The sequence below is a fragment of the Microtus ochrogaster genome, chromosome X (assembly GCF_000317375.1).
Source record: "Microtus ochrogaster isolate Prairie Vole_2 chromosome X, MicOch1.0, whole genome shotgun sequence".
NCBI lineage: Eukaryota > Metazoa > Chordata > Mammalia > Rodentia > Cricetidae > Microtus > Microtus ochrogaster.
The window spans coordinates 42267121-42287268 of record NC_022026.1 but is presented as its reverse complement, the minus strand read 5'-3'; the positions used below and the strand labels follow the sequence as shown (position 1 = coordinate 42287268).

General features: G+C 42.8%; 1 protein-coding gene across 2 annotated transcripts in view; it reads right to left on the bottom strand.

Annotated features, from left to right (window-relative positions):
- Window positions 1–2034: 2034 nt before the first annotated feature.
- The window catches only part of Prps2 (phosphoribosyl pyrophosphate synthetase 2), a 38263-nt gene continuing 20149 nt past the window's right edge, over window positions 2035–20148 (bottom strand). For both annotated transcript variants that reach the window (XM_005358722.2, XM_005358723.2), the window contains exons 5-7: window positions 8185–8358; window positions 6862–7021; window positions 2035–4723 (exon numbers count right to left, since the gene is read on the bottom strand). In XM_005358722.2, the coding sequence (XP_005358779.1) occupies window positions 4631–4723; window positions 6862–7021; window positions 8185–8358 (427 nt within the window). In that variant the 3' untranslated portion in view covers window positions 2035–4630. The remainder of the gene's footprint in view (window positions 4724–6861; window positions 7022–8184; window positions 8359–20148) is intronic.

Genomic DNA, 20148 nt, shown 5'->3' with positions numbered 1-20148 from the left:
TTCTGACAGGTGTAAGATGATATCTCAAAGTTGTTTTGATTTGCATTTCCCTGATCGCTAAGGAGGTTGAGCATGACCTTAAGTGTCTTTTGGCCATTTGAACTTCCTCTGCTGAGAATTCTCTGTTCATTTCAGTGCCCCAGGGCTTCTCTGTGTAGCCCAGGTTGTCCTGGAATTCACTATGTAGACCAGACTGGCCTCGAACTCACAGAGATTTGTCTGCCTCTGCCCTCCCCTCCACAAGTGCTGGGATTCAAGACATGCACCGCCACTGCCCTGCTCAGACTTCCAGTTCTAAGCCTGAGAAAAAGTCCTAGGCAAACTAAAGTGAGTTGGGCACCTAATTGAGGAAAATGGAGAAGCAACTTTCTATCATTCCCTAACTGGAGCCATAGTCAGCAGTGAGCTCAATTATTTCAGGTAAATGTAGCATGATAAAATTGCTGCAGCTGGCAACCTGTTGTGGAATATTATTTTAACTAGGCAAAGATATGTTACTTCTGTTTATGCTGTGGACTATTACCTTAACTGTGTAAAGGTGTGTTACATTTGTTTCTGCTGCATCTGCTTAATGATAGAAAGACGAGTTGCATCTATTCCACCTTGCCTGCCTAAGAACTGAATGGTCAATAGCTAGGCGAGAGAGTGAGTGATAGGCGGGGCTGCTGGGCAAAGAGAACAGGATAAATCTAGGCAGAGAAAGAAAAGAAAAGAAAAATAAGGAAAAGAAAGGAGGAGAGAGGGAGAAAGCGACATGCCTGGGGCCAGAAGTCAGGCAGCCACCAACCAGACATGAAGACAGCAGGAAAGTAAGAGATACAGAGAAGGGAAAAAAGTAAAAAGTCCTGAAGCAAAAGTAGGTAAAAAAAAAAAACCAGTAAAATAAGAGCTAAGGCCAAGCATTTAAAACTAATAAGTCTTCATGTCATGATTTGGGAGCTCGTTGGTGGCCGAAAAGAAAAGGTCTGGTATGGTAACCATCTTCTCTTACATGAGTTTTGCAGAGACATTTAAGTCTCGCAGAAGTGCAGGAATTTATGGTCACAATGTGCTTACAGTATGTCAGGACCAGACTCCAGATTGCCACGTTCCCGAATGAGGGCACTTCCCACTGCTTTCCATTTTGGGGCATTCTCATTTCCCATTTTATCATGCTTTTAAAATTGAAAATGAGTTCAGCTGGCTTAGTTTTCGGTCACAGAACTCAACTGGGCACCACTTTCAACTCTACTTTTGATGGGCCTGTGGTGGAGGGCTGGGGCACAACCAGCTTCTACCAGGCCCCAGTGGAGCAGCGTCTCTGTGGCTATGAGGCAGTCATCCCTAGGTGCTATTTCTGTAGCCCACTTCAGAGCGATTCCCACATGCATCTACTTGCTCTTGCCCCAGTGCTCCCTGTGACTCAGACAGGCATGTGCAAAGAACATGTACTTACTCCTTTTACAATAGTGGGCAAAGAGGTTGTGCCCCCCTTAAGGCTGAACTCATGACTGTCTCGCTTCTTCCTGTCTTATACCCAACGCACACGAACAACTTCTATGTAGCCTGTACTTGTTTAGACCACTCGATCCAAATTCAGATAGATGCTGAATTTCACTGCTTAGATGCAGAACACGCTATAGTGATTTATGGGTCTGTTGGGGGGGGAGTTGGACGTCTGCATGGCACAGTTTGCATGTGGTGATCAGTGGACAATTCTCTCCTTCTACCATGTGAGTCCCAGGACTTGAACTCTGGTTGCTTGGTGGCACCTCCCATCCCATCTCAGCAATCTTGGTCTTCAATTGGAGATTTACTATGTAGAATGATCACTATGTGGAGCAGTTGTGACGCTTTTCTGAAAGAAGATAGCTAAAGAGGCCTTCACACAGCAGAAGCGTCAAAATGGCGAGGAGTACATTTAATTAACTTCTGGCTTTCCTTTAGTTTTGCAAACTGGGTCTTAGGAACATGGTAACAAACATTTCCAGTGACTTCATCAACAGGTCACTTCCTCAAAAAGCAAATGATTCCAAAATAATGACACAAACTATGAAACCAAGTAGTCAGCAGGGTTTTATTGAAATGTCTTAGTAAACGTCACGGGATCTCAAGATTCTCTAGTCTCTAACACCAGGGCAAGCACTGCAAAGAATATATTCCTGAACTTAGTCGTCGACATTGAAGCTCACGAAGGAAAGTTAGCCTACGAACATCTACCAGGTGAGTAGGAAAATTTGAGCTGGAGGCTAAACAACTTTGGTATATTCCTGTTTTTCTGGCTCCCCCTTTTGGCCCTTTCCATAGAGCCAGATGAAGCTGATCTGTTGGTGATTTCCCCCTTACATTTCCTTACCACAAACAGCAAGAATCAGGAGCGTCCTGGGTTTAGACTGCTCAGGAAACAGCCTTTGTCACTTTGGCCCAACTGAAACTGTCAATTATTCAAAGTCTCTGTCTCCATTGTATAAGGCTCAGTCCAGTCTAATCAGCTCCTCAGTGTATTCAGTGGTTCTCTGGATACATTAACTCGGGGCCAAGTAAAGTCAGAAAACATCCGTTCTCATTTCCGAGGTCAGCCACGCAGGTTTGTCTATAGGGGATTTACGTTGACAATCATTATTGGAAAATCTACTGTACACATCCTTAAGCTTTGAATATCTTAGATAAAATGATGATCAATGGACTTTTGTCATGCCAACGCTTTGAGACATGTGCACACATACATCAAGCTGTCTCCATGTGGATGTGCACTGGAATGTCTTCATTCAGCACAGGCATAAACCCCCACGAAATACAGACATCACATACTTATCAAAACTAACAATTGCATAGCGTCAAACAGGACTTTAACACTTGTCTAGCCAAGACTTTACAGACAGTATGTATCACAGAGCTGAGTATCCCAGGTGATGGGACCACTTTCTTCTAAACAGTTACAAATAAGGTATTGTCAAAATGCCAGTCTCCATATTAACATAAATGATACGTTTAACATTGATTTGACTTCTGCTGCCCTGGAGTTTGATATTCTAGAGTGCTGGCCAAGTGTGTTACTCAGATGGCTAGGATTTTTCTACCCTAAAAATTTAGGGCTAGAAATTTATCTACCAGTTTTAAGATTTACCAAGGGGGAGAGATTGTTTAGCATTCTGAATCTTTAGGTACTCAAGCAAATTATCTTCTTTGGGGGCAGGGAAATTTGGTAGGTTGTCTGCCAATATACATATAATCAGTCAGTCAATGGGTGACCTCTGCCACTTTAAATGATGCTATAGGGGACTGCCTTTTTGTTTGTTTTTATTTCCTAACACATGGGCTCAAGTCTAGCCCAGGTTGAGCTGGCACTCACTATGTAGCCGAGGCTGGCCTCAAACTTGTGTTAATCTTCCCGCTTCAGTTTAAAGGTATGAGCCTCCACACATCGCTAAAAGAGAATTTTGTCAAGAACGCCACCCTCAGTGAAATTCTCCTTCACGATGCTATTTGGTCCAGTTTTTGAAGATGCTCCTAATGGAACAACTATTTACTCTTGTATCCATTGTTTCTCAGGCCTCTCTTATCTCTACATTTTAACAGCCTTAGAGATGGTAATCAGTAATTAGAGATTTAGTACTTCTGCTTACAAAGGCCAAAGAACATTTCATCCAAGCTCACTAAACAGTGCTTAAATAAATACATTTGGTGACACTCTTAAAACTTCCCTGTTTTATGTATGTGAAAAGCAAAAATAATAATCAGTCTAAAAAATGTGAGGGGATTTCCAGAAGTTTTTCTTGTGGTGGATAACTATGCCAAGAAATTATCGTGAAAAATGCAAAGTATAGGCTAGCGCTAAAATGACGACGTCTGGGAATAAGATGATAGACAGGCCATGAGGTGCATCATAAAGAATAATTCCTCTGGGATAGACAAAGGTGCACATCGATGTGATCATGAACTCACTGACTATATCCTCATCATAATTTTGGGAGTTTCAGGTAAGTTGACGGCTGTGGCATATGCTCAAAGTGGAAATTAAAAGTGATAGAGCCTTATATTGTCTTCAATACATATAATGTTTACTAAGAAAAGTCAATAGGTCAGTGACCATCTTAGGCTCAATAAAATCCAATCCCAATTAAGGGCAATAATAAAATAAACCCAGCTATCACGTTTTCCTAAAAAGCAAAAAAGTATCCAAAATGCATGACAGTATAAATTTTCTGAGGTTCCCTCCAAAGGAAAGGGTATTTAGGATTCTACCCTAATGTCCACAGGCATTATCAGGATCTATTTACACAGAAGGCTTTCATTTGAAGTCACCTTTGGCAACCTGAAAATATATATAGGACAAATTTCCACCATAGGATTTTAGGCTTAAAAGTCGCTGCCTCAATGTCCTAAAAAAGAATGAGGGAAAAGACTAGTTCTCATTGACAATGGTTCACTTAAAGACCAAATAACCACCACCTTCCCCTGCCCCCACAAAACAGAAAAGCAGTAGTCTTGAACATTAGAAAGGGAGACAAGGAATCTTAGAGTGTACATAGATCGGATGCTTTTGCCAGTGATCATCCTAGAATTGCTGAGTCCTAACGCTAAAACAGCAGGCAGACAAAGACAGTGAAATGCCGGAGGAGGCTTGCTCCACCTTCCGTATCCCATGGGACTACAGAGGTACGTGGCTGAACAAGTAGGACACAGACTCCCCATTGTGGGTTCTTCGAATGGCCTCGGCCAGGATCATTGAAATATCAATCACCTGAATAGCAAGGAGAAAACACAAAACACAAAAGGCAGGAGTGAGTTCGATTTCTTTAAAAGCTGAAAAGGCAGAAAGCCTAAGAATGTTTTCTCCAGCACCCATGTGGTATGCTTGGGTTAAACCTCCTCTGGCCATTTCTTTGGGAGTGTCCACACTGAAAAATCTTCAGTTGTTTGTAGAGTTTAGCTTTAAAGACATCGCAGCCAGCGGAGGTGACTACTCTCAGTTCCTGGGAAGATTTTCAGTATTGATACTCAGGGCTGCTGTTACCCACAGATGGTCCTTTCTTGGGACACTGGTTATTTACAAACTAGTTTTCTTTCTTCATCGGGAGAGGTTTTTTTCCTAGTTAGAAAAGATAGTGGCTATAATATTTTAAAGTTGCAACTTTCATTTTATTTCTTAAGTCTTTACTATAATCCCAGTACCAAGTTTTAAAACATGGCAATGTTTTTCATAAAATATTATAAAGCAAATCTTACACAACCTATCTTTCTACTTGACTACACTTCAATTTGGAATGCCAGCCCAATACGATTTTTAGAACTCTTTCATCTATTGCTGTTGTTATTATTATTATCAGTGTGTGAGTGTGTGCATGTGTGAGTGTGTATGGGGGGGGTTAGCACACATGTGCCATGACATGCATGTGAAGGTCAGAAGACAACTTTGTGGAGTCAGCTTTTCTCCATCGACCTTTGAGTGGGTCCCAGGGATAGAGCTCAGATCTCCAGATTTGTGCAGTAAGTGCTTACCTACTGAGCCATCTCCCTGACCCCAAGAATTGCTAAAAACATTGAGTGTCTGTCATGATAAAAGCACAACCATGATCATTTTAACTTGGGGGTCAGCAAACTACTTTTCCTGAAAAATATTAGAAGGTTAAAAGTTTGGGGTTATCTGTGTACCAAACACTCAATTCTGCATTGTGGTGCAAAGGCAGTCATGGGCAACACAGGAATGAAACATGCGTATGTGTCAATAAAACTTTATTTAAAATACAGAGGTGGATTCCCAGCAACTACATGGTGGCTCACAACCATCTGTAATGAGGTCTGGTGCCCTCTTCTGGCCTGCAGACATACACACGGACAGAATATTGTATACATAATAAATAAATACATATTAAAAAAAATAAAATACAGAGGTGGGCTAGATTTGGCCTTTGGGCCGCAGTTACTACACTACACTAATCATACATAAAAACGTAAGGGACCACTACTCTGACAATTTTCAAACTTATCTCCTTGTGCTCAAATAACAATTGTTGTCTGGTACCTATGGGCATATATATAGTCAGGAGGGACCTGAAAAAGTAGGTCCCCAAATATACTTAGTATAGCCTGCTGCCTCCCCCACCCCATTTTTAGTGGACTATATACGTAGGAATGGCGCGTGCTACAAAGTCATTCTATGTTTAACCTTGTTGTTCAGGGTTGGGCAGTCCAGGCAAGTGCTACATCAAGCTACTTCCTCATTGCTCTTCCTGTTTTATATTGTGATTCTCTTTGTTTGCTACTTCTTCTGTTTCTCTCCTTCTGCCTACTGAGCCATCTCATGGGTGCTATTTGTTACTTTTTTGTTGGTTTGTGAGACAAGATTACACGCAGCTTGGGCTAGTCTCCGTGCAGTACTCCTGCTTCTACCTTCCAAGTACCACACATAGATCGTTTCCCGTTTCCGGTTAAAATCCTTGTTTGAGATACTGTCTCATCCCTTTTAGGATGGCTTTGAATTTGAAGATGACCACGAGTACTTGATCTTCTTGCACCTACCTTCTCGAGCACAGGGATTACAGGTAAGTGCCACCAGGACTACTGTATTGAGTGCTGGGGCTGGAACCCCCAGACTCAGGTATGCTATGTAAGCACTCTACCGACAGCATTGCAGCCCGGTCTCTTTTTCTCTCTTCCATTTCCTTCCTTCCTTTCTTTTTCTTTGCTATTTCCAAGTAGTGACCATTGACCTCTTGATCCTCGCCTTTCTCAGGGATCTAATATGACTGGTTAGCCGGCTGTGATAAGAAACTTCAGTCTCTCTTAGCCTCTATCTTAGCAAACAGAAAGCTGGCTACTATTTTAAGGGTCTGAAGCAGGTACCTTGCTGCATGGTTCTGCCTGGAGGGTAGACAGTACCTGGATCTTGGAGCAGTGTTTCATTTTGTCCTCTTGTGGGATTGTGTTGGTGACAACAACGGCTTCAAAGGCAGCATTATTTATTCTGGAAATAGCTGGCCCAGAGAAGATTCCGTGCGTAAGGATAGCATAAACTTTGGTGGCACCAGCCGAGAGCAACCTGCAAAACAGAAGACAAAAAGTTCCTAGTGGCATTCCATCCCTAGGGAGGCCAAGACAGGAAGACTGTGAGTTAAAAACAAGCCAGAGCTACTGAGCAAAGTCCTGTCTCAAAAGAATTAAGTGTCCAAAAATACTTCAATATTCTTAAAACACTGTGCATTGTCTCAAAATTTATTAGTGAAAAGTCTACCGTATAAAAATGAAACAAAAATCCATTTGCATTTATTTGGCCATACTACGATCTTTTAATCGTGTATGTTATCAAAATGCTCTGAGTTCCATTAAACCAAGGATCATCAGCCCTGGCATTTGGAGCTATATAATTCTTATCATGGTGGCCATCTTGTCCATCATGGGAACGTTCAGTAGCACCCCTGATTCATACACTACCAACATTCCCATGTGTTTAATTGTGACAAGCAATGATATCTTTAGGGGAAAACTGTCCTGTGCTGAGAACCACTGATTTTAACCAATAGTGCAAAATACATGTGACATGTAATCAAGCGTCTCAAATTGTATTCCACAGCCATGTGTGGTGAAGGAGTGGGGGGCTCCCACTCTGCCAAGCATAGCCTTTGGAAAGCCCCGTGACCAATGAGACTAGCCCAAAGGTTGAGCTGAAAGCAGAAACGGTACAAACAAGCAAATAAAACCTCTGTCTCGCTGGACCTGATTTCTAGGGAAGCACATTCTCTGATCCTTTACAAAAATGACCTGCAAGTCCAATCTAGAAAATAAAAATGCCCATGGATGTTTGTTGCTGGTGGTGTTTGTTTTTCTTACTGGGGAAAAGAGGACTGAGGAAAAAAAATGAGCCTAGAGTCTCCTGAGGCTTAAAACTCTACTGCCAAGTCATCGGCAACAATTAAGAAACATAGGCTCAGTTTCAAATATTACATGCCTCATGGGTAAATGCATTTGCCATCAAACCGGACAAGCTGAGTTCAATCCCTGTGACTCATAGTGGAAAGGGAGAACTGACTCACAAAGATTGTCTTCTGACTCCACGACTGGACCATAGCATGCATACCTCCTTGACTCGTGCGCACAAGCATGCATACGTGTAAACACACACACAAATAAACGAATAAAATACAATTTTATATGTATTTTTGTGAAGGAGATGTTTTCTTGTCTTTCCTGACCCAACCCACGTACTTATCGGCAGCATGGCAGATGGTACCACATGTGTCAGCCATGTCGTCGACCAGGATAGCCACACGGTCCTTCACATCGCCCACCAGAACCATCCGGTCCACTTCATTTGCTTTCTTTCTCTCTTTGTGAATCAAAGCAAATTCCACATTCAGCCTGTCCGCAATTGATGTAACCCTGTGGAAAGATGGAAAAGAACATGGCAACACAGCCCACCTAGGGATTTACAACTGGGCCCTAGGCTGGGGAAATAGCTGAACTGTAAATTGTTTGTTTTGGAAGAATAAGAACCCCAGTTCAATTCCTAGAACTCATGCTTGTGAGCTTAGCTTTTGGGAGGCAGAAACGTGCAGATCCCTGGGTCTTGTTGGCCAGTCATGCTAGCCTATTTTGTGAACTCCAGGCAGGCCCTCAGTGAGAAACTGTTCACTAGCATATGTGAGCCCCCCAAGTTCCATAGCCAGCACTGGAAAAAATAAAATCTGTATTTGTAAAACATGTTTGAGGAACTCAGCAAGCAGCCACCCTTAAGATAATGCAAAGCGTTAGGTCACACTGGTGACGGCAAGCATAGTCGAGATTATACATCACGCAGTCCACGTGGGAAAGCCTGCTGCTGCTGAAGTCTGCCTCTGCGGTTGCTTGTCACGAATGTCAGAGCCCCCTGGCACCTGGATAAGACTGCTGGTTAAGAAACTGCTAGTCAATTTGTTAGGAGCTGGGAGTCCATTGAAAACTCACAGGCAAGCCGGGCGATGGTGGCGCACGCCTTTAATTCCAGCACTCGGGAGGCAGAGGCAGGCGGATCTCTGTGAGTTCGAGACCAGCCTGGTCTACAAGAGCTAGTTCCAGGACAGTCTCCAAAGCCAGAGAAACCCTGTCTCGAAAAACCAAAAAAAAAAAAAAAAAAAACCAAAAAAACTCACAGGCAAAACTTAAGACAAGCCACTTAGCACTTCATTATTTGCTTGGTTTCTGGAGCCAAGGTCGGGACAGAAGGCTTTGTTAGCATATTCAGGCGATTTGTAGGCTTCTGAGGGAGGGCTTCATAAAATGAGACCCTGTCCAACTGTGCTCAACCTCAAGTTGGTAGGCTGCATGCTGCCAAGGACAATGATGAATATGGCCTGACACAAAATTGTGGACTTGCTCAAAACCCGAGATTTAAAAAGAAGACTTATTGATTTTTGTTTTATACATATGGATGTTTGCCTGATGTACTGTGTGTATCCAGTGCCTATGGAGTCCAGGAGAGGGTGCTGTATCTCCTTACACTGTTATAGCTGGTTGTGAATTACCGTGTGGGTGCTGGGAAAAGAACCTGGGTCCTCTAGAACAGTAACCAGTGTTCTTAACATTGAAGCCATCTCTCCAACTTGAGATATTTTTTGAATAGAGCACATGAAGTTGGGAGGGGAATGTGGTGGAGGAAATAGGGCAGGAATTGGAGGTGACAGGAGTGAGGATTGATCAAAACACATATGCACGTATAGAATTGGCAAACAATAAAAAACACGGTTTAAAAATAAACTGCAATTGCAAGATGCTCAGGTGTAAACTTTCTACGTGACAATGGGTTTTATAATGTCAGAAGGGTGGCCATGCCTGCCTAAATCTAGTTCCTCTCCCATCCAACATGGCTGTTCATTGTTGCTAACTCAGGAGAACACGGGTACACAAGAGAAAGAGAAAGGGAAGACAGGAATAGTGAGTGAGGTCACGGGATTTTGGATTCGTCTGTGAAAAACACACTTTGATGATGAAACTTCTTTTAAAACAATGCATAAATACAATGTGATAAAGGTCCTCCTATTATAATTTTAAAATAATAATCAGTCACAAGACAATTCACATTAAAAATAGAGGTACTAAAACAAATAGACCCCAACTTAGGAAGCAGGGGGATGGAAGATATCTTTTTAATATAGGGCTACCCATTATGTCACCCTCAAATGACAACCAAGAAAGGAGGATATATTTAGAGAAGGACACAGTAAGTGGACAACTGTCTGAAAAAAACCACTTTCTGTGACTGAGAAAACAGCACGAACAGGCATAGTTAGTCTTCCACCAGGTTACCATGCCCCAAGTCTGAAAACTTTCAACATGGCCTTCAGTTCAGAAAACTGTAAAATACATAGAATATAGACCTTATCTTCTAAACCACTTAAAGTGTATAATTTCATGGTATTATGTGTATTCACAATAAAACACAGCTATTAACCTCTGTCTCGTTCCAGAACATGCCACAAAACCAAAAGGGAAGCCCATACCTATTGAATTGTACTGCTATGCACTTTGGCATACACATAGCTGAGTGCCTTTCTTCAAATCTTTTGAATATTAATCTGAGAGTAGAATTGCTCGAACATACAGAAGAACTCTATACAACTTATCCAGCCAATATTTTCACAGGTCCTTTTAAACCCAATATGAACAAAGAAAATGAGACCTCTTTTTGCTGTGTATGTGTGTGTCTCTGTGTGAATGCATGTAGGTGCATTTGCTCATGCATGCGCAGAAGGTAGACAAGGACATGGAGTGTTCTATTCGACATTTCTCTACTGTATCACTTTGAGAGAGAGACTTCTCACTGAACCTAGAACTTGCCAGTTTGGCTAGGCTGCCTGGCTCACACCTTCTAAGATCTGCCGGTTTCTGCTTCCAAGGGCTGAGATGACAGACAGGTGCGGCCATGCCCAACTTCCACATGGCTGCTTGGCATATAAGCTCAGGTCTCCAGCACATTTGAGACTGCATTTTGGCCTTCGGGAAAGTTAGGCAGCTTAACTATTTATCCCAGTGGAAAGGACAGCAAAGGCAGATGATGCAGGAATTTGAGGGAACTGTCCTTACAAATGTATCCCGAAACTGAAATGGTGGAAGAAAACAGTAGCAGCAGGGATGGTAGAAGGCAGGTGAGAACTGAGAAGCTGCAGGGAGTGAAGCCCTTTCTTTGAAGCTCTCCTAGGAGTCTTAATATAAGTCTTTAAACAGTGTGTGTGTGTGTGTGTGTGTGTGTGCGCGCGCACACATGCAGTTATGCACACAGGTGCCCATGGGTGCCAAATTTGGAATGGGATCTCCTGGAATTGGAGTTGCAGGTGGTTATAAGCTGCCTGACATGGGTACTGGGAATCCAGTCCTGGTATTCTATAAAGTAAGAATGGCAAGCGCTTTCTCACCCCTGAGCCATCTCTCCAGCCCCCTAAGAATCTTTTTAAAAATATTTTTAATTGATTTTTTATTGAGCTCTCTGTTTTTCTCTGTTCCTCTCCCTGCCTCTTCCTCCCCCTTTAACCCTCTCCCAAGGTCCCCATGCTCCCAATTTACCCAGGAGATCTTGTCTGACCCCCTAAGAATCTTAAGCTTCTGCTTTGCTGCTGAGATTGTTGGGGTGGTGATGTTGAGAAACTAAACCTAGGTCCATGTGAAAGAAGAATTTAGTGGGAAACCTCTGTGTAATACAGGGGTGCTACACATTTTCCGTCCAGAATAGCAACCAATAAATCCTGTCCTGCTACCCCAGTCAATGGGAAGGATATTTACCCTGCCTTGTTTCTAATTCTGGGTGAAGGACAGTTCTTTTCTAGAACATTCCACTATTTCCACTAGAACATACCACATTTCCACTATCCTGATGGTTGCTTATTTCAGTTCCCATTATTATGTAGCAAAAACCCTCAAGCAGAGAGTTGAAATTAAAGTGATAATTTGGGATAGTTCTCCAAGGGATTATAAAGAGACTTTTCTGATTAAAAAAAAAATGGACATAAGACATCCAAGGATAACAAGACACCCAAACTGGAAGCCAGAAACAGTTGTAACTGAAACATTAAGTCCAAAGAATGAACCACTGGAATTAGTTGAAAAAGAGGCTAAAGGAATTGTTTCATGTTTTAAAGAAATAAAATGGATACCTGGATAATAATAAAAGGGTAATGAAGAATGTTCAATCAAGACTTGAGAAAATAGAAAGTTGAGAAATAGAAAATACACTTAAACTTTATTGAAATTTAAAACACAGTGGCTAACAAAATGAAAATATCTAATACAGAGTAGATTAAAGATGAGATGAAGTTATAGTTCAGAATGTAACACAAAAAGAGAAAAAGAAAGTTCACGAGCTCAAAGTCACAAATGGCAGAGTGACAATATGGCAGGAGTAGCTGTAGTCTGTCAAGAGAAAAAAAGAGACCAGAGAGATGTTGTAGCTGGTAAAGCACTTGCCAGGTATACACAGAGACCCGAGTTGAAGCCCCAGCATCTGCCTAAAAGTTGGATGTGGTCGTGTGTGCTTCTTATTCCAGTTCTGGAGGATGTAGAGATAGGAGGATCCCTGGCGCTCACTGGTCAGCCAGGCTGACTATCTGGGAACTCCAGGTCAGAGTGAAAAAGCCCATCTCAAAACAAAAACAAAAAACAAGCAGATAGCTGCTACAGAATGACACCCAAGGCTGACCTCTGGACACACACACATACACACACTCACACACACACACCACTTAAAAAAAAATAAAAAACAATGCCTGAGAATTTTCCAGAATGACTAGAAGACATGCTACTTTGACCAATAAATGCAATGAAAGAATTCCCAAACAATTTCATGAACAGAAGACCAGACATCTTACAAGAGGTGAAATAGGTCCCATAGACAGGAACAGCTGTCGGCTTAGCAGTCAAATTCTTGGCATCCCCCATGAAGTCAGGCTATGAGTCTATAGACACTAAAATTGTACTTCCGCAGTGAAGGCAGCATGAAGATATGTTCAAACTATACAACCTGAAAGCTCAACTCTAAAAATCCACAGTAGGAGTCAAAACTCTAGTCATCCGAGCAGACATCCTTCCTTCTGAAGGTGTCTGTCTACCATCAGCTTCCTTGCTTTAACAGTAATTGAAAGAAGAAACCTGTAATTTGAAGGCAGGCAAAAAAAATTTTGCCCCATAATCATCTTCAAGTATATACTACATAGATGCCAATTTCATGTTAAACCTTTTAAACTTGGATCAGGGAAAGGAGGTCTCTCAGAACATCAGACAGCATTTTTGTTTTTGTTTTTCAAAAAAAAGGTACTTGGGCAGATTATGTAAAAGGTAGATACCAAAGAATTCGTATTTATTTGGAGGAACGGGAAGGGCCCTGGTCTGCAGCACTGCAATGGGAGACACTACCATTTGTGGCTCAGGTTCTAAGTCCATGAAGTCGAGGCTGAAGATCATAATTCCCCTGCAAACAGGCAGGTAGACAGACACAGAGGCCAGGGAAAGAAAGGTGAACTATGTGGCTCTTGGCACTGAGGCGCTTGGACATCTGACCCGGGTAAAAGCTCCGGCCACATCAGTTACTTTGCTGGTTCATGTAGCATAAGAGAAAGGGATAGATTCTGGCCCCCAATCCCCTGGGTCACTGTAAAATTATCATTTCCTGAGACAGCTGCATGGACCTAATTCCATATACACACTGGAGACTAACATGTGCTTCTCAGAAGTGAGGTATCACAGAAATCTTAGATGGGAAGAAAATAGACATTAGGTTTGATTGGTGCATGGCTGTGAGGAGGTCAGAGGTTGGTGCTAGGTGTCTTCCTCTGTCACTCTCCACCTTATGACTGCACATAGGGTCTCTCACTGAACCTGGAGTGAGTTCACTGCTTTGGTTAGACCGCCTGACCAGCAAAGCCTTGGAATCTGTGTGTCTCTGCCTCATTGGTGTTAGAGACACACACTGCCACACCTAAGCATTTCTGTTGATGCTGGGGGGACAGATTCAGGGCAACATGCTTAGACAGCAAGCACTCTGCTCACTGAGCAATCTCTCCATCTACACATTATGATTTAAATGTTATTTATTAGTAGAATGGGTGTGAGTGCAGGCATGCCCAGACCACTCTATGCCCATGGAAGTCAGAGGACAACTCTTGTAAGTGGGGGATTCTGGGGATTGAACTCGGGTCAATTGATACTTGTGTCGCAAGCATCTTGATCTGCTGAGCCATTTCACTACTATTGTCAGGTCCATATGTGTGATTTTGGTTTCCACTCTTTGTGTGTGAATATGACTTCTCAGGACATCTAATACACCAAATTTTTCCTACTGGTGTCCCTAATGTTATAAGATAGTTATATATTTTTTTTCTTTCCAGCTCTTAAATTTTTATAGCATATGAACAAAGAGCATAATAAGAAAAAGTTTATATATTAAGAAACCAGTTTCATTCACTTCCCACATCACTTTATAGTTAGCTGCTACACACACACACACACACACACATATACGTGTGTGTGTGTGTATATATATATATATATATATATTTACTATAGGGTTGCTTCTTTCTTATTGGTCTATGTTCCTCATCAGTTCAATCAAGCTTCAAAGATTACCCAAGAGTGACCTCCTGTGGCAAGACAAAGCTTTACTTGAAAAGATGTCACCCCAAAGTTTTTTGGGTTTTTTTTTTTGGTTTTTTTGGTTTTTTTCGAGACAGGTTTCTCTGTGGCTTTGGAGCCTGTCCTGGAACTAGCTCTGTAGACCAGGCTGGTCTCGAACTCACAGAGATCCGCCTGCCTCTGCCTCCCGAGTGCTGGGATTAAAGGCGTGTGCCACCATCGCCCGGCTCACCCTAAAGTTTTATCTATAACATCAGTCTTAGATTTCCCAGATAGATGATAAGATAATATTTTCTCTAGTGAAATATGACTTTGTGCGTTAAGCAAAAGAAACCAAAGATATCCACTGTATAGATCACATACTACCTGCCAGGGTGTTCCAGCAGGACTGTCAGTCGGAGAATACCTCATTCCAAAATAGGACGATGACAAAGAAGTATAGAAGACACTTAAGGTAAAGAAAAAGGAGGCGACACAAATTCCCACATGTATACCCTTAAAAAGCCAGTCTTTCTCAGCAGAGGGAGCAGGGGTGGCTAGAAGAGAGTGCTCCAAGGAGTCGTACATAAAAGAGCATTTTAAACTTGCTCACTTACTTACTCTGGTCTAGTCTCTGTATTTCTGTCTGTCTGCCTGTCTCTGCATGTGTGATGCAGTGTACCTACGCATCCGTGTTGTAGGTACATATGTCTAGAGGCTAGAGAAAGCCACTAAATTTCTCGACTATCAGTTCCTACCTTATATTTTGAGGCAGGGTCTCTCACTGAACCTGGAGCTCAACTGGCAATTAGCAAGCGCCAGTGATCATTCTGTCTCTCCCCCTCACATGCTAAGGTTAAAACAGGGGTATGGGGACATGCCTGGCTTTGGGGAACTTCAATGCAAGTCCTAACGCTTGAGCAGAAAGAGCGCTTTACCCACTGCACATCTCTCAAGTCCTCTTCTGTGATTTTTCAAAGTAGGAACCAGCAAGTAGATAGAGGAACTTGGCATATAATAAAAGATGTTGTTTCAAACCAGTAGAGAGAGGATGGGTGTTTTAATAGTTCTTGAATGACTAGATAGCTGGTGGAGGAGAGGGGGAATTGGACTTTTATTTTACTTTTTATTTCCCAATAAATGTCAAATGCAAGAAAAATCAGAACATTAAAAAGAGAAAAAGAGGCCTTTAAAATATCTAAAATCGCAAGAGAAGAAAAATTTTAGGAGAAAGCCAAGTGCTTCATAAGTCTAGAAGACAGAATGTGAAGAAAGCAGGACTGGAAGATGGTTTTCCAGGTTCTTCAGGGAATAAGAATATAAAAGGGGGAGGACATTAAAATTCTGAGAAAATGGCCGAGACACTCATGAAAAGCAGAGCTAGGATTTCCTACCTTTGCCAATCCACAGGTCAGAGTCTCCGCAAGACAACACCAGCTCTCAGGGAAAACCCGTCATGCCAGAAAGGATGCTGGACCTCGCGCCTAACAACCTGAGCTCACAGGAAGAAATACCACAGGTAACCTGCCTGATATGTTAACTGAAACTAATCATATGCTATGTGAGCAGAGCCGGGTACCAAGATACTGGCAGCCATACTGGATAATGCCACCCAGAATATCATTCTGAAAGAGCCACTTTTGGCATTGTCCACCAAAACGCAAATGCCTTGCCCCTTTGGATTGGCAGTTCTATTTAGAAGAATCTACCTTACTTAGACAAGTATGTAAAATGTCAAAGCAAGTCTGCTGCCTCTGGACTACACAGACTACAGGGCCTATGTATGCGTGAGTGGCAAGAAATCACAGAAATGAGGACACACACACACACACACACACACACACACAAGGGACTATTATATAGCTATAAAAACAACCATGTAACTGAATGCAGGCAGCACTACACCCTGGAATGGTTTCTTGCACTGAATAAACAGAAAAGGAATATTAGGAACCAGCATTTATTTATGCCTGCTCTATGACCAAGAATACAATGTGACTAGCTGCTGTCACCCTGGCCATGATAGGCTGTACCTTCAAATCACAAGCCAGACCAGATCCTTCCTCCCTTAAAAAAATGATCAAGAACCTCTGTTACATAACCATGAGACTACTGCTCAACTATAGCAAATACGTCTTTTAAAAATCTCAGTGGCGAAGTGTGCACAGCAGCTACGCTACTTTTACTGGTGTTCAAACACCCAAAAGAAAAGAAATGCAGAGAGGAGAGGAGAGGCTTCACTTGGGCTCATTGTTTGAGGAAATGAAGCCCATCATGGCGGGAAGTGGCTGGGAGGAGGCAGCTTCTTGGTGGCAGGAGCAGGTGGCTCATATTTGCCACATCTTAGGGGAACAGGAAGCAGAGAACCAAGAAGAAGCTGATCAGGGCTATAAACTACAGGGCCCACCCCACAGTGACCCACTTCTAGCCACACTGTACTTTGCCAAGCAGCTGTGGAGCAAGTGTGCAGCCACAGGAGGCTGTGGGAACCGTTCCATGCTCAAACCGTAGTGCATTATCTGCTGTGTTTATGAAAAAGGGGCCATCTGTGTTTGCACACTATCCTAACATCAGAAAGAACAGCAGTGCTTAGCAAAGCCGAGTCACTTTTTGTACGATTCTTCAATTTCTTTTAATTTTTTTTACTACCGTGTGCTTGTGTGCGTGTACGTGTGTGCATGTATGTTTGTGTGTGTGTGTGTGTGTGTGTGTGTGTGTGTGTGTGTGTGTGAACATGTATAAATACCAGGGCACAAGTGTGGCCATCAAATAATAAGTTGCAGAAGTCAGGTCTCTCCTCCTACCACGAGGCTCCCAGGTATCAAACTCTGCTAGTCAGGCTTCGATGCAGGTACCTTTAGCTGCTGGGCCATCTCCCTTGTCCCTGCTTCAATTTGTCTTTCTGAAAGCATGAATGCTATTTTTGTCTGTACATAGAGATAGTTGTGATAAGAAAAAGGAAAAGGCCAAAAGAACTCTAGGGAATCTATTATTCTTTAGACTTACTTGGACCAAAGTTCTATTTTGTTCTTAATGCTAGACAAGATGGTCAGTTACTGCATGATCAATTGACATGAAAATGTCTCTGAGTGCAGTCCCATGCAGGTGAGCTGGTATAGCTAGAGGCTGAGTCAGGGACATGGCTGGCAACTGCCAATGGGCATGGGGTTTCTTTCCTCTTGATGTGATGGAAGTATCCTAGGGATGGATAATGGTGGCAATTGCAGAAATATGAGAATATACTGAAAAGTACTTAGCTTTATATTTACATGGGGAGCTATAGGCATATGAATTACAACCTGCACCTGATATTATAACCCAAGGTATCTAATACTCCTGGACCCTTTGGCCTAGGAGGGATCTGATAGATGTGAATAGATATTCTACCTCATGACTTTGGGAAGCTTCCATAGCAACTGCAAGCATTTCCAGGAGAAATGAGGCTGCAAAGTCACTCACACTGCTAAAAAGACCCAGGCAAACCTCAATGTATTGACCAAGGTCACAATTGGTCCCATCATGCTCTGGGCACCAAGCCCAACCCATGCCTAGCTGGGGGTTAGCTACCCTAACTGCTGCTGACTTTTATGTATCTCCTTCCTGTGCAGAGGCACTTCTGGCCAGTGTCAGAGATCCCTCTCGAGTAACTGGCCCTCTTTCCTTCTCCTCTTCTGTACAGGGAACCAAAGTGGCTACTGGACACCAGTTGTGAGCACAATTGTGCTCTCCTGAGAATCAGGACCTTTTGATTTTACATCTTGTCTAGCATTAAGAACAAAATAGAACTTTGGTCCAAGTAAGTCTAAAAAATAATAGATTCCCTAGAGTTCTTTTGGCCTTTTCCTTTTTCTTATCACAACTATCTCTACGTACAGACAAAAAGTCATTGCACTTTTGAGTCTTTCAGAAGTCCAATGGTGATTCTTGACCCTGGATTCCAACACTAGACTCACATTTCTGGGCCTCTTTACTTTAGCTGGTGGGTAGAGGTCTCTCCTACCTTTCCCTACTTTGGCAATAGACTCTTGCCATGTTTTATCTTCCCAGAGAGCGGCTGGCAAGTTCTGCAAGGTTTAGGGTGTTTAGCTTCACTTTGCAGTAAGCAGTGTGTCCGAGCAGCACTACCTTCTTACTTATTCTTGTTGCAACCTCATCCCCCTGCGCTCTAATGGCTCACGCATTCCTGGAAGCTCGTCCATGGAGCTGATTGACTTGGCCACTCAATGCTACTTTCTTAGGCTGCCATGATGGTGCTGGCTAGCTTGTCCGTGAACTTGGTCATTTGACAATCATTCTAGCACTCCTACGCACTGGCTGGCTGTGCCTAAATGCTGTACACAACTGAGTCCAGGCACATCAGGCCCTCAGGGCTAGCTGGCTTTAGATAATCAGAGGTCAGGTCACATTGTTCAGTAACTGCTCCCGGACCAACTCAAACTTCCCCTTAGGGCTGCTACAGCCTGGGACTAACGTTTGCATTAATTTTCTTAGCCCAGGGAGTCAGGTACCCCAGGGAGACGCTGCATTCACCTGCCTGTGGCATAGGCTTGGGGCTGGATTTCACATGGGTGGCTACTTTCTCCCTTATCCACAGGCTCTGCTTATTGGCCAGGGTCTGGCTTTCAGCACCCGGCTTTATGGAGATCCCTGCATAGGTGGGAGAGGCCAAGCTGACTGCCCTTTCCAAACTCAGTCCTTCTCACCAGGCCACCCAAGTACAGCCCCCAGCACCATCTGTATACAGGCAGGCAGTAGCTATTTCCCACTCTTGTTGCTCCTCAGACATACATTCCTCTGCAATTCTATTTCAGGTTCTATTCTGGCTACTCTAGTCATGTGTTGGGGTTTAGAAGAGACATACATAGATCTAATCTACATGGGAAGTAGAAAAAGACAAGATCTCCTGAGTAAACTGGGAGCATGGGGACCCTGAGGGAGGGTTGAAGGGGAGGGGGGAGACAGGGAATGGAGCAAAGAAAAGTGTAGAGCTCAATAACAATCAATAAAAAAAGGACTAATTCAGTCAACTGTTAACTAAAATCATTTTTATAGAGAGTATATATGTGTTCATTGTATTTTCATGAATGCTGTGAAATGCGGAGAGAGTAACGGGCTTCTGTGCTAGGCAAAGCCTAAGGCCTACTTAGTGGCTCATTTATAGGATAGAGTGTTATATAATTAAAAGCAAGCTTCTTGGGGAAAGGGATATAGCTCAATGGTACTTGCTTACCATCTATGAGGCATTGAGTACTATCTGTCTTCAGCAACACACACACACACACACACACACACACACACACAGAGAGAGAGAGAGAGAGAGAGAGAGAGAGAGAGAGAGAGAGAGAGAGAGAGAACACTTTTATAAAACATTCTTCATGTAGTTTTGTATGGTGTGTATACATACATGGAGGTCCCAGGCTAATGTCAGAAATGTTCCTTGATTGTTCTTTTATCTTATTCATTGAGGCAGTGTCTCTCAATCAAAGCCCAAGCCAGTCAGACAGCTCTGGGGATTCCCCTCTCTCTGCATTCCGAGGCTGAACTCAGAGGCAGATCATTAAACACACCCAGCATTTATGTAAGTTCTGCAGAGTCAAC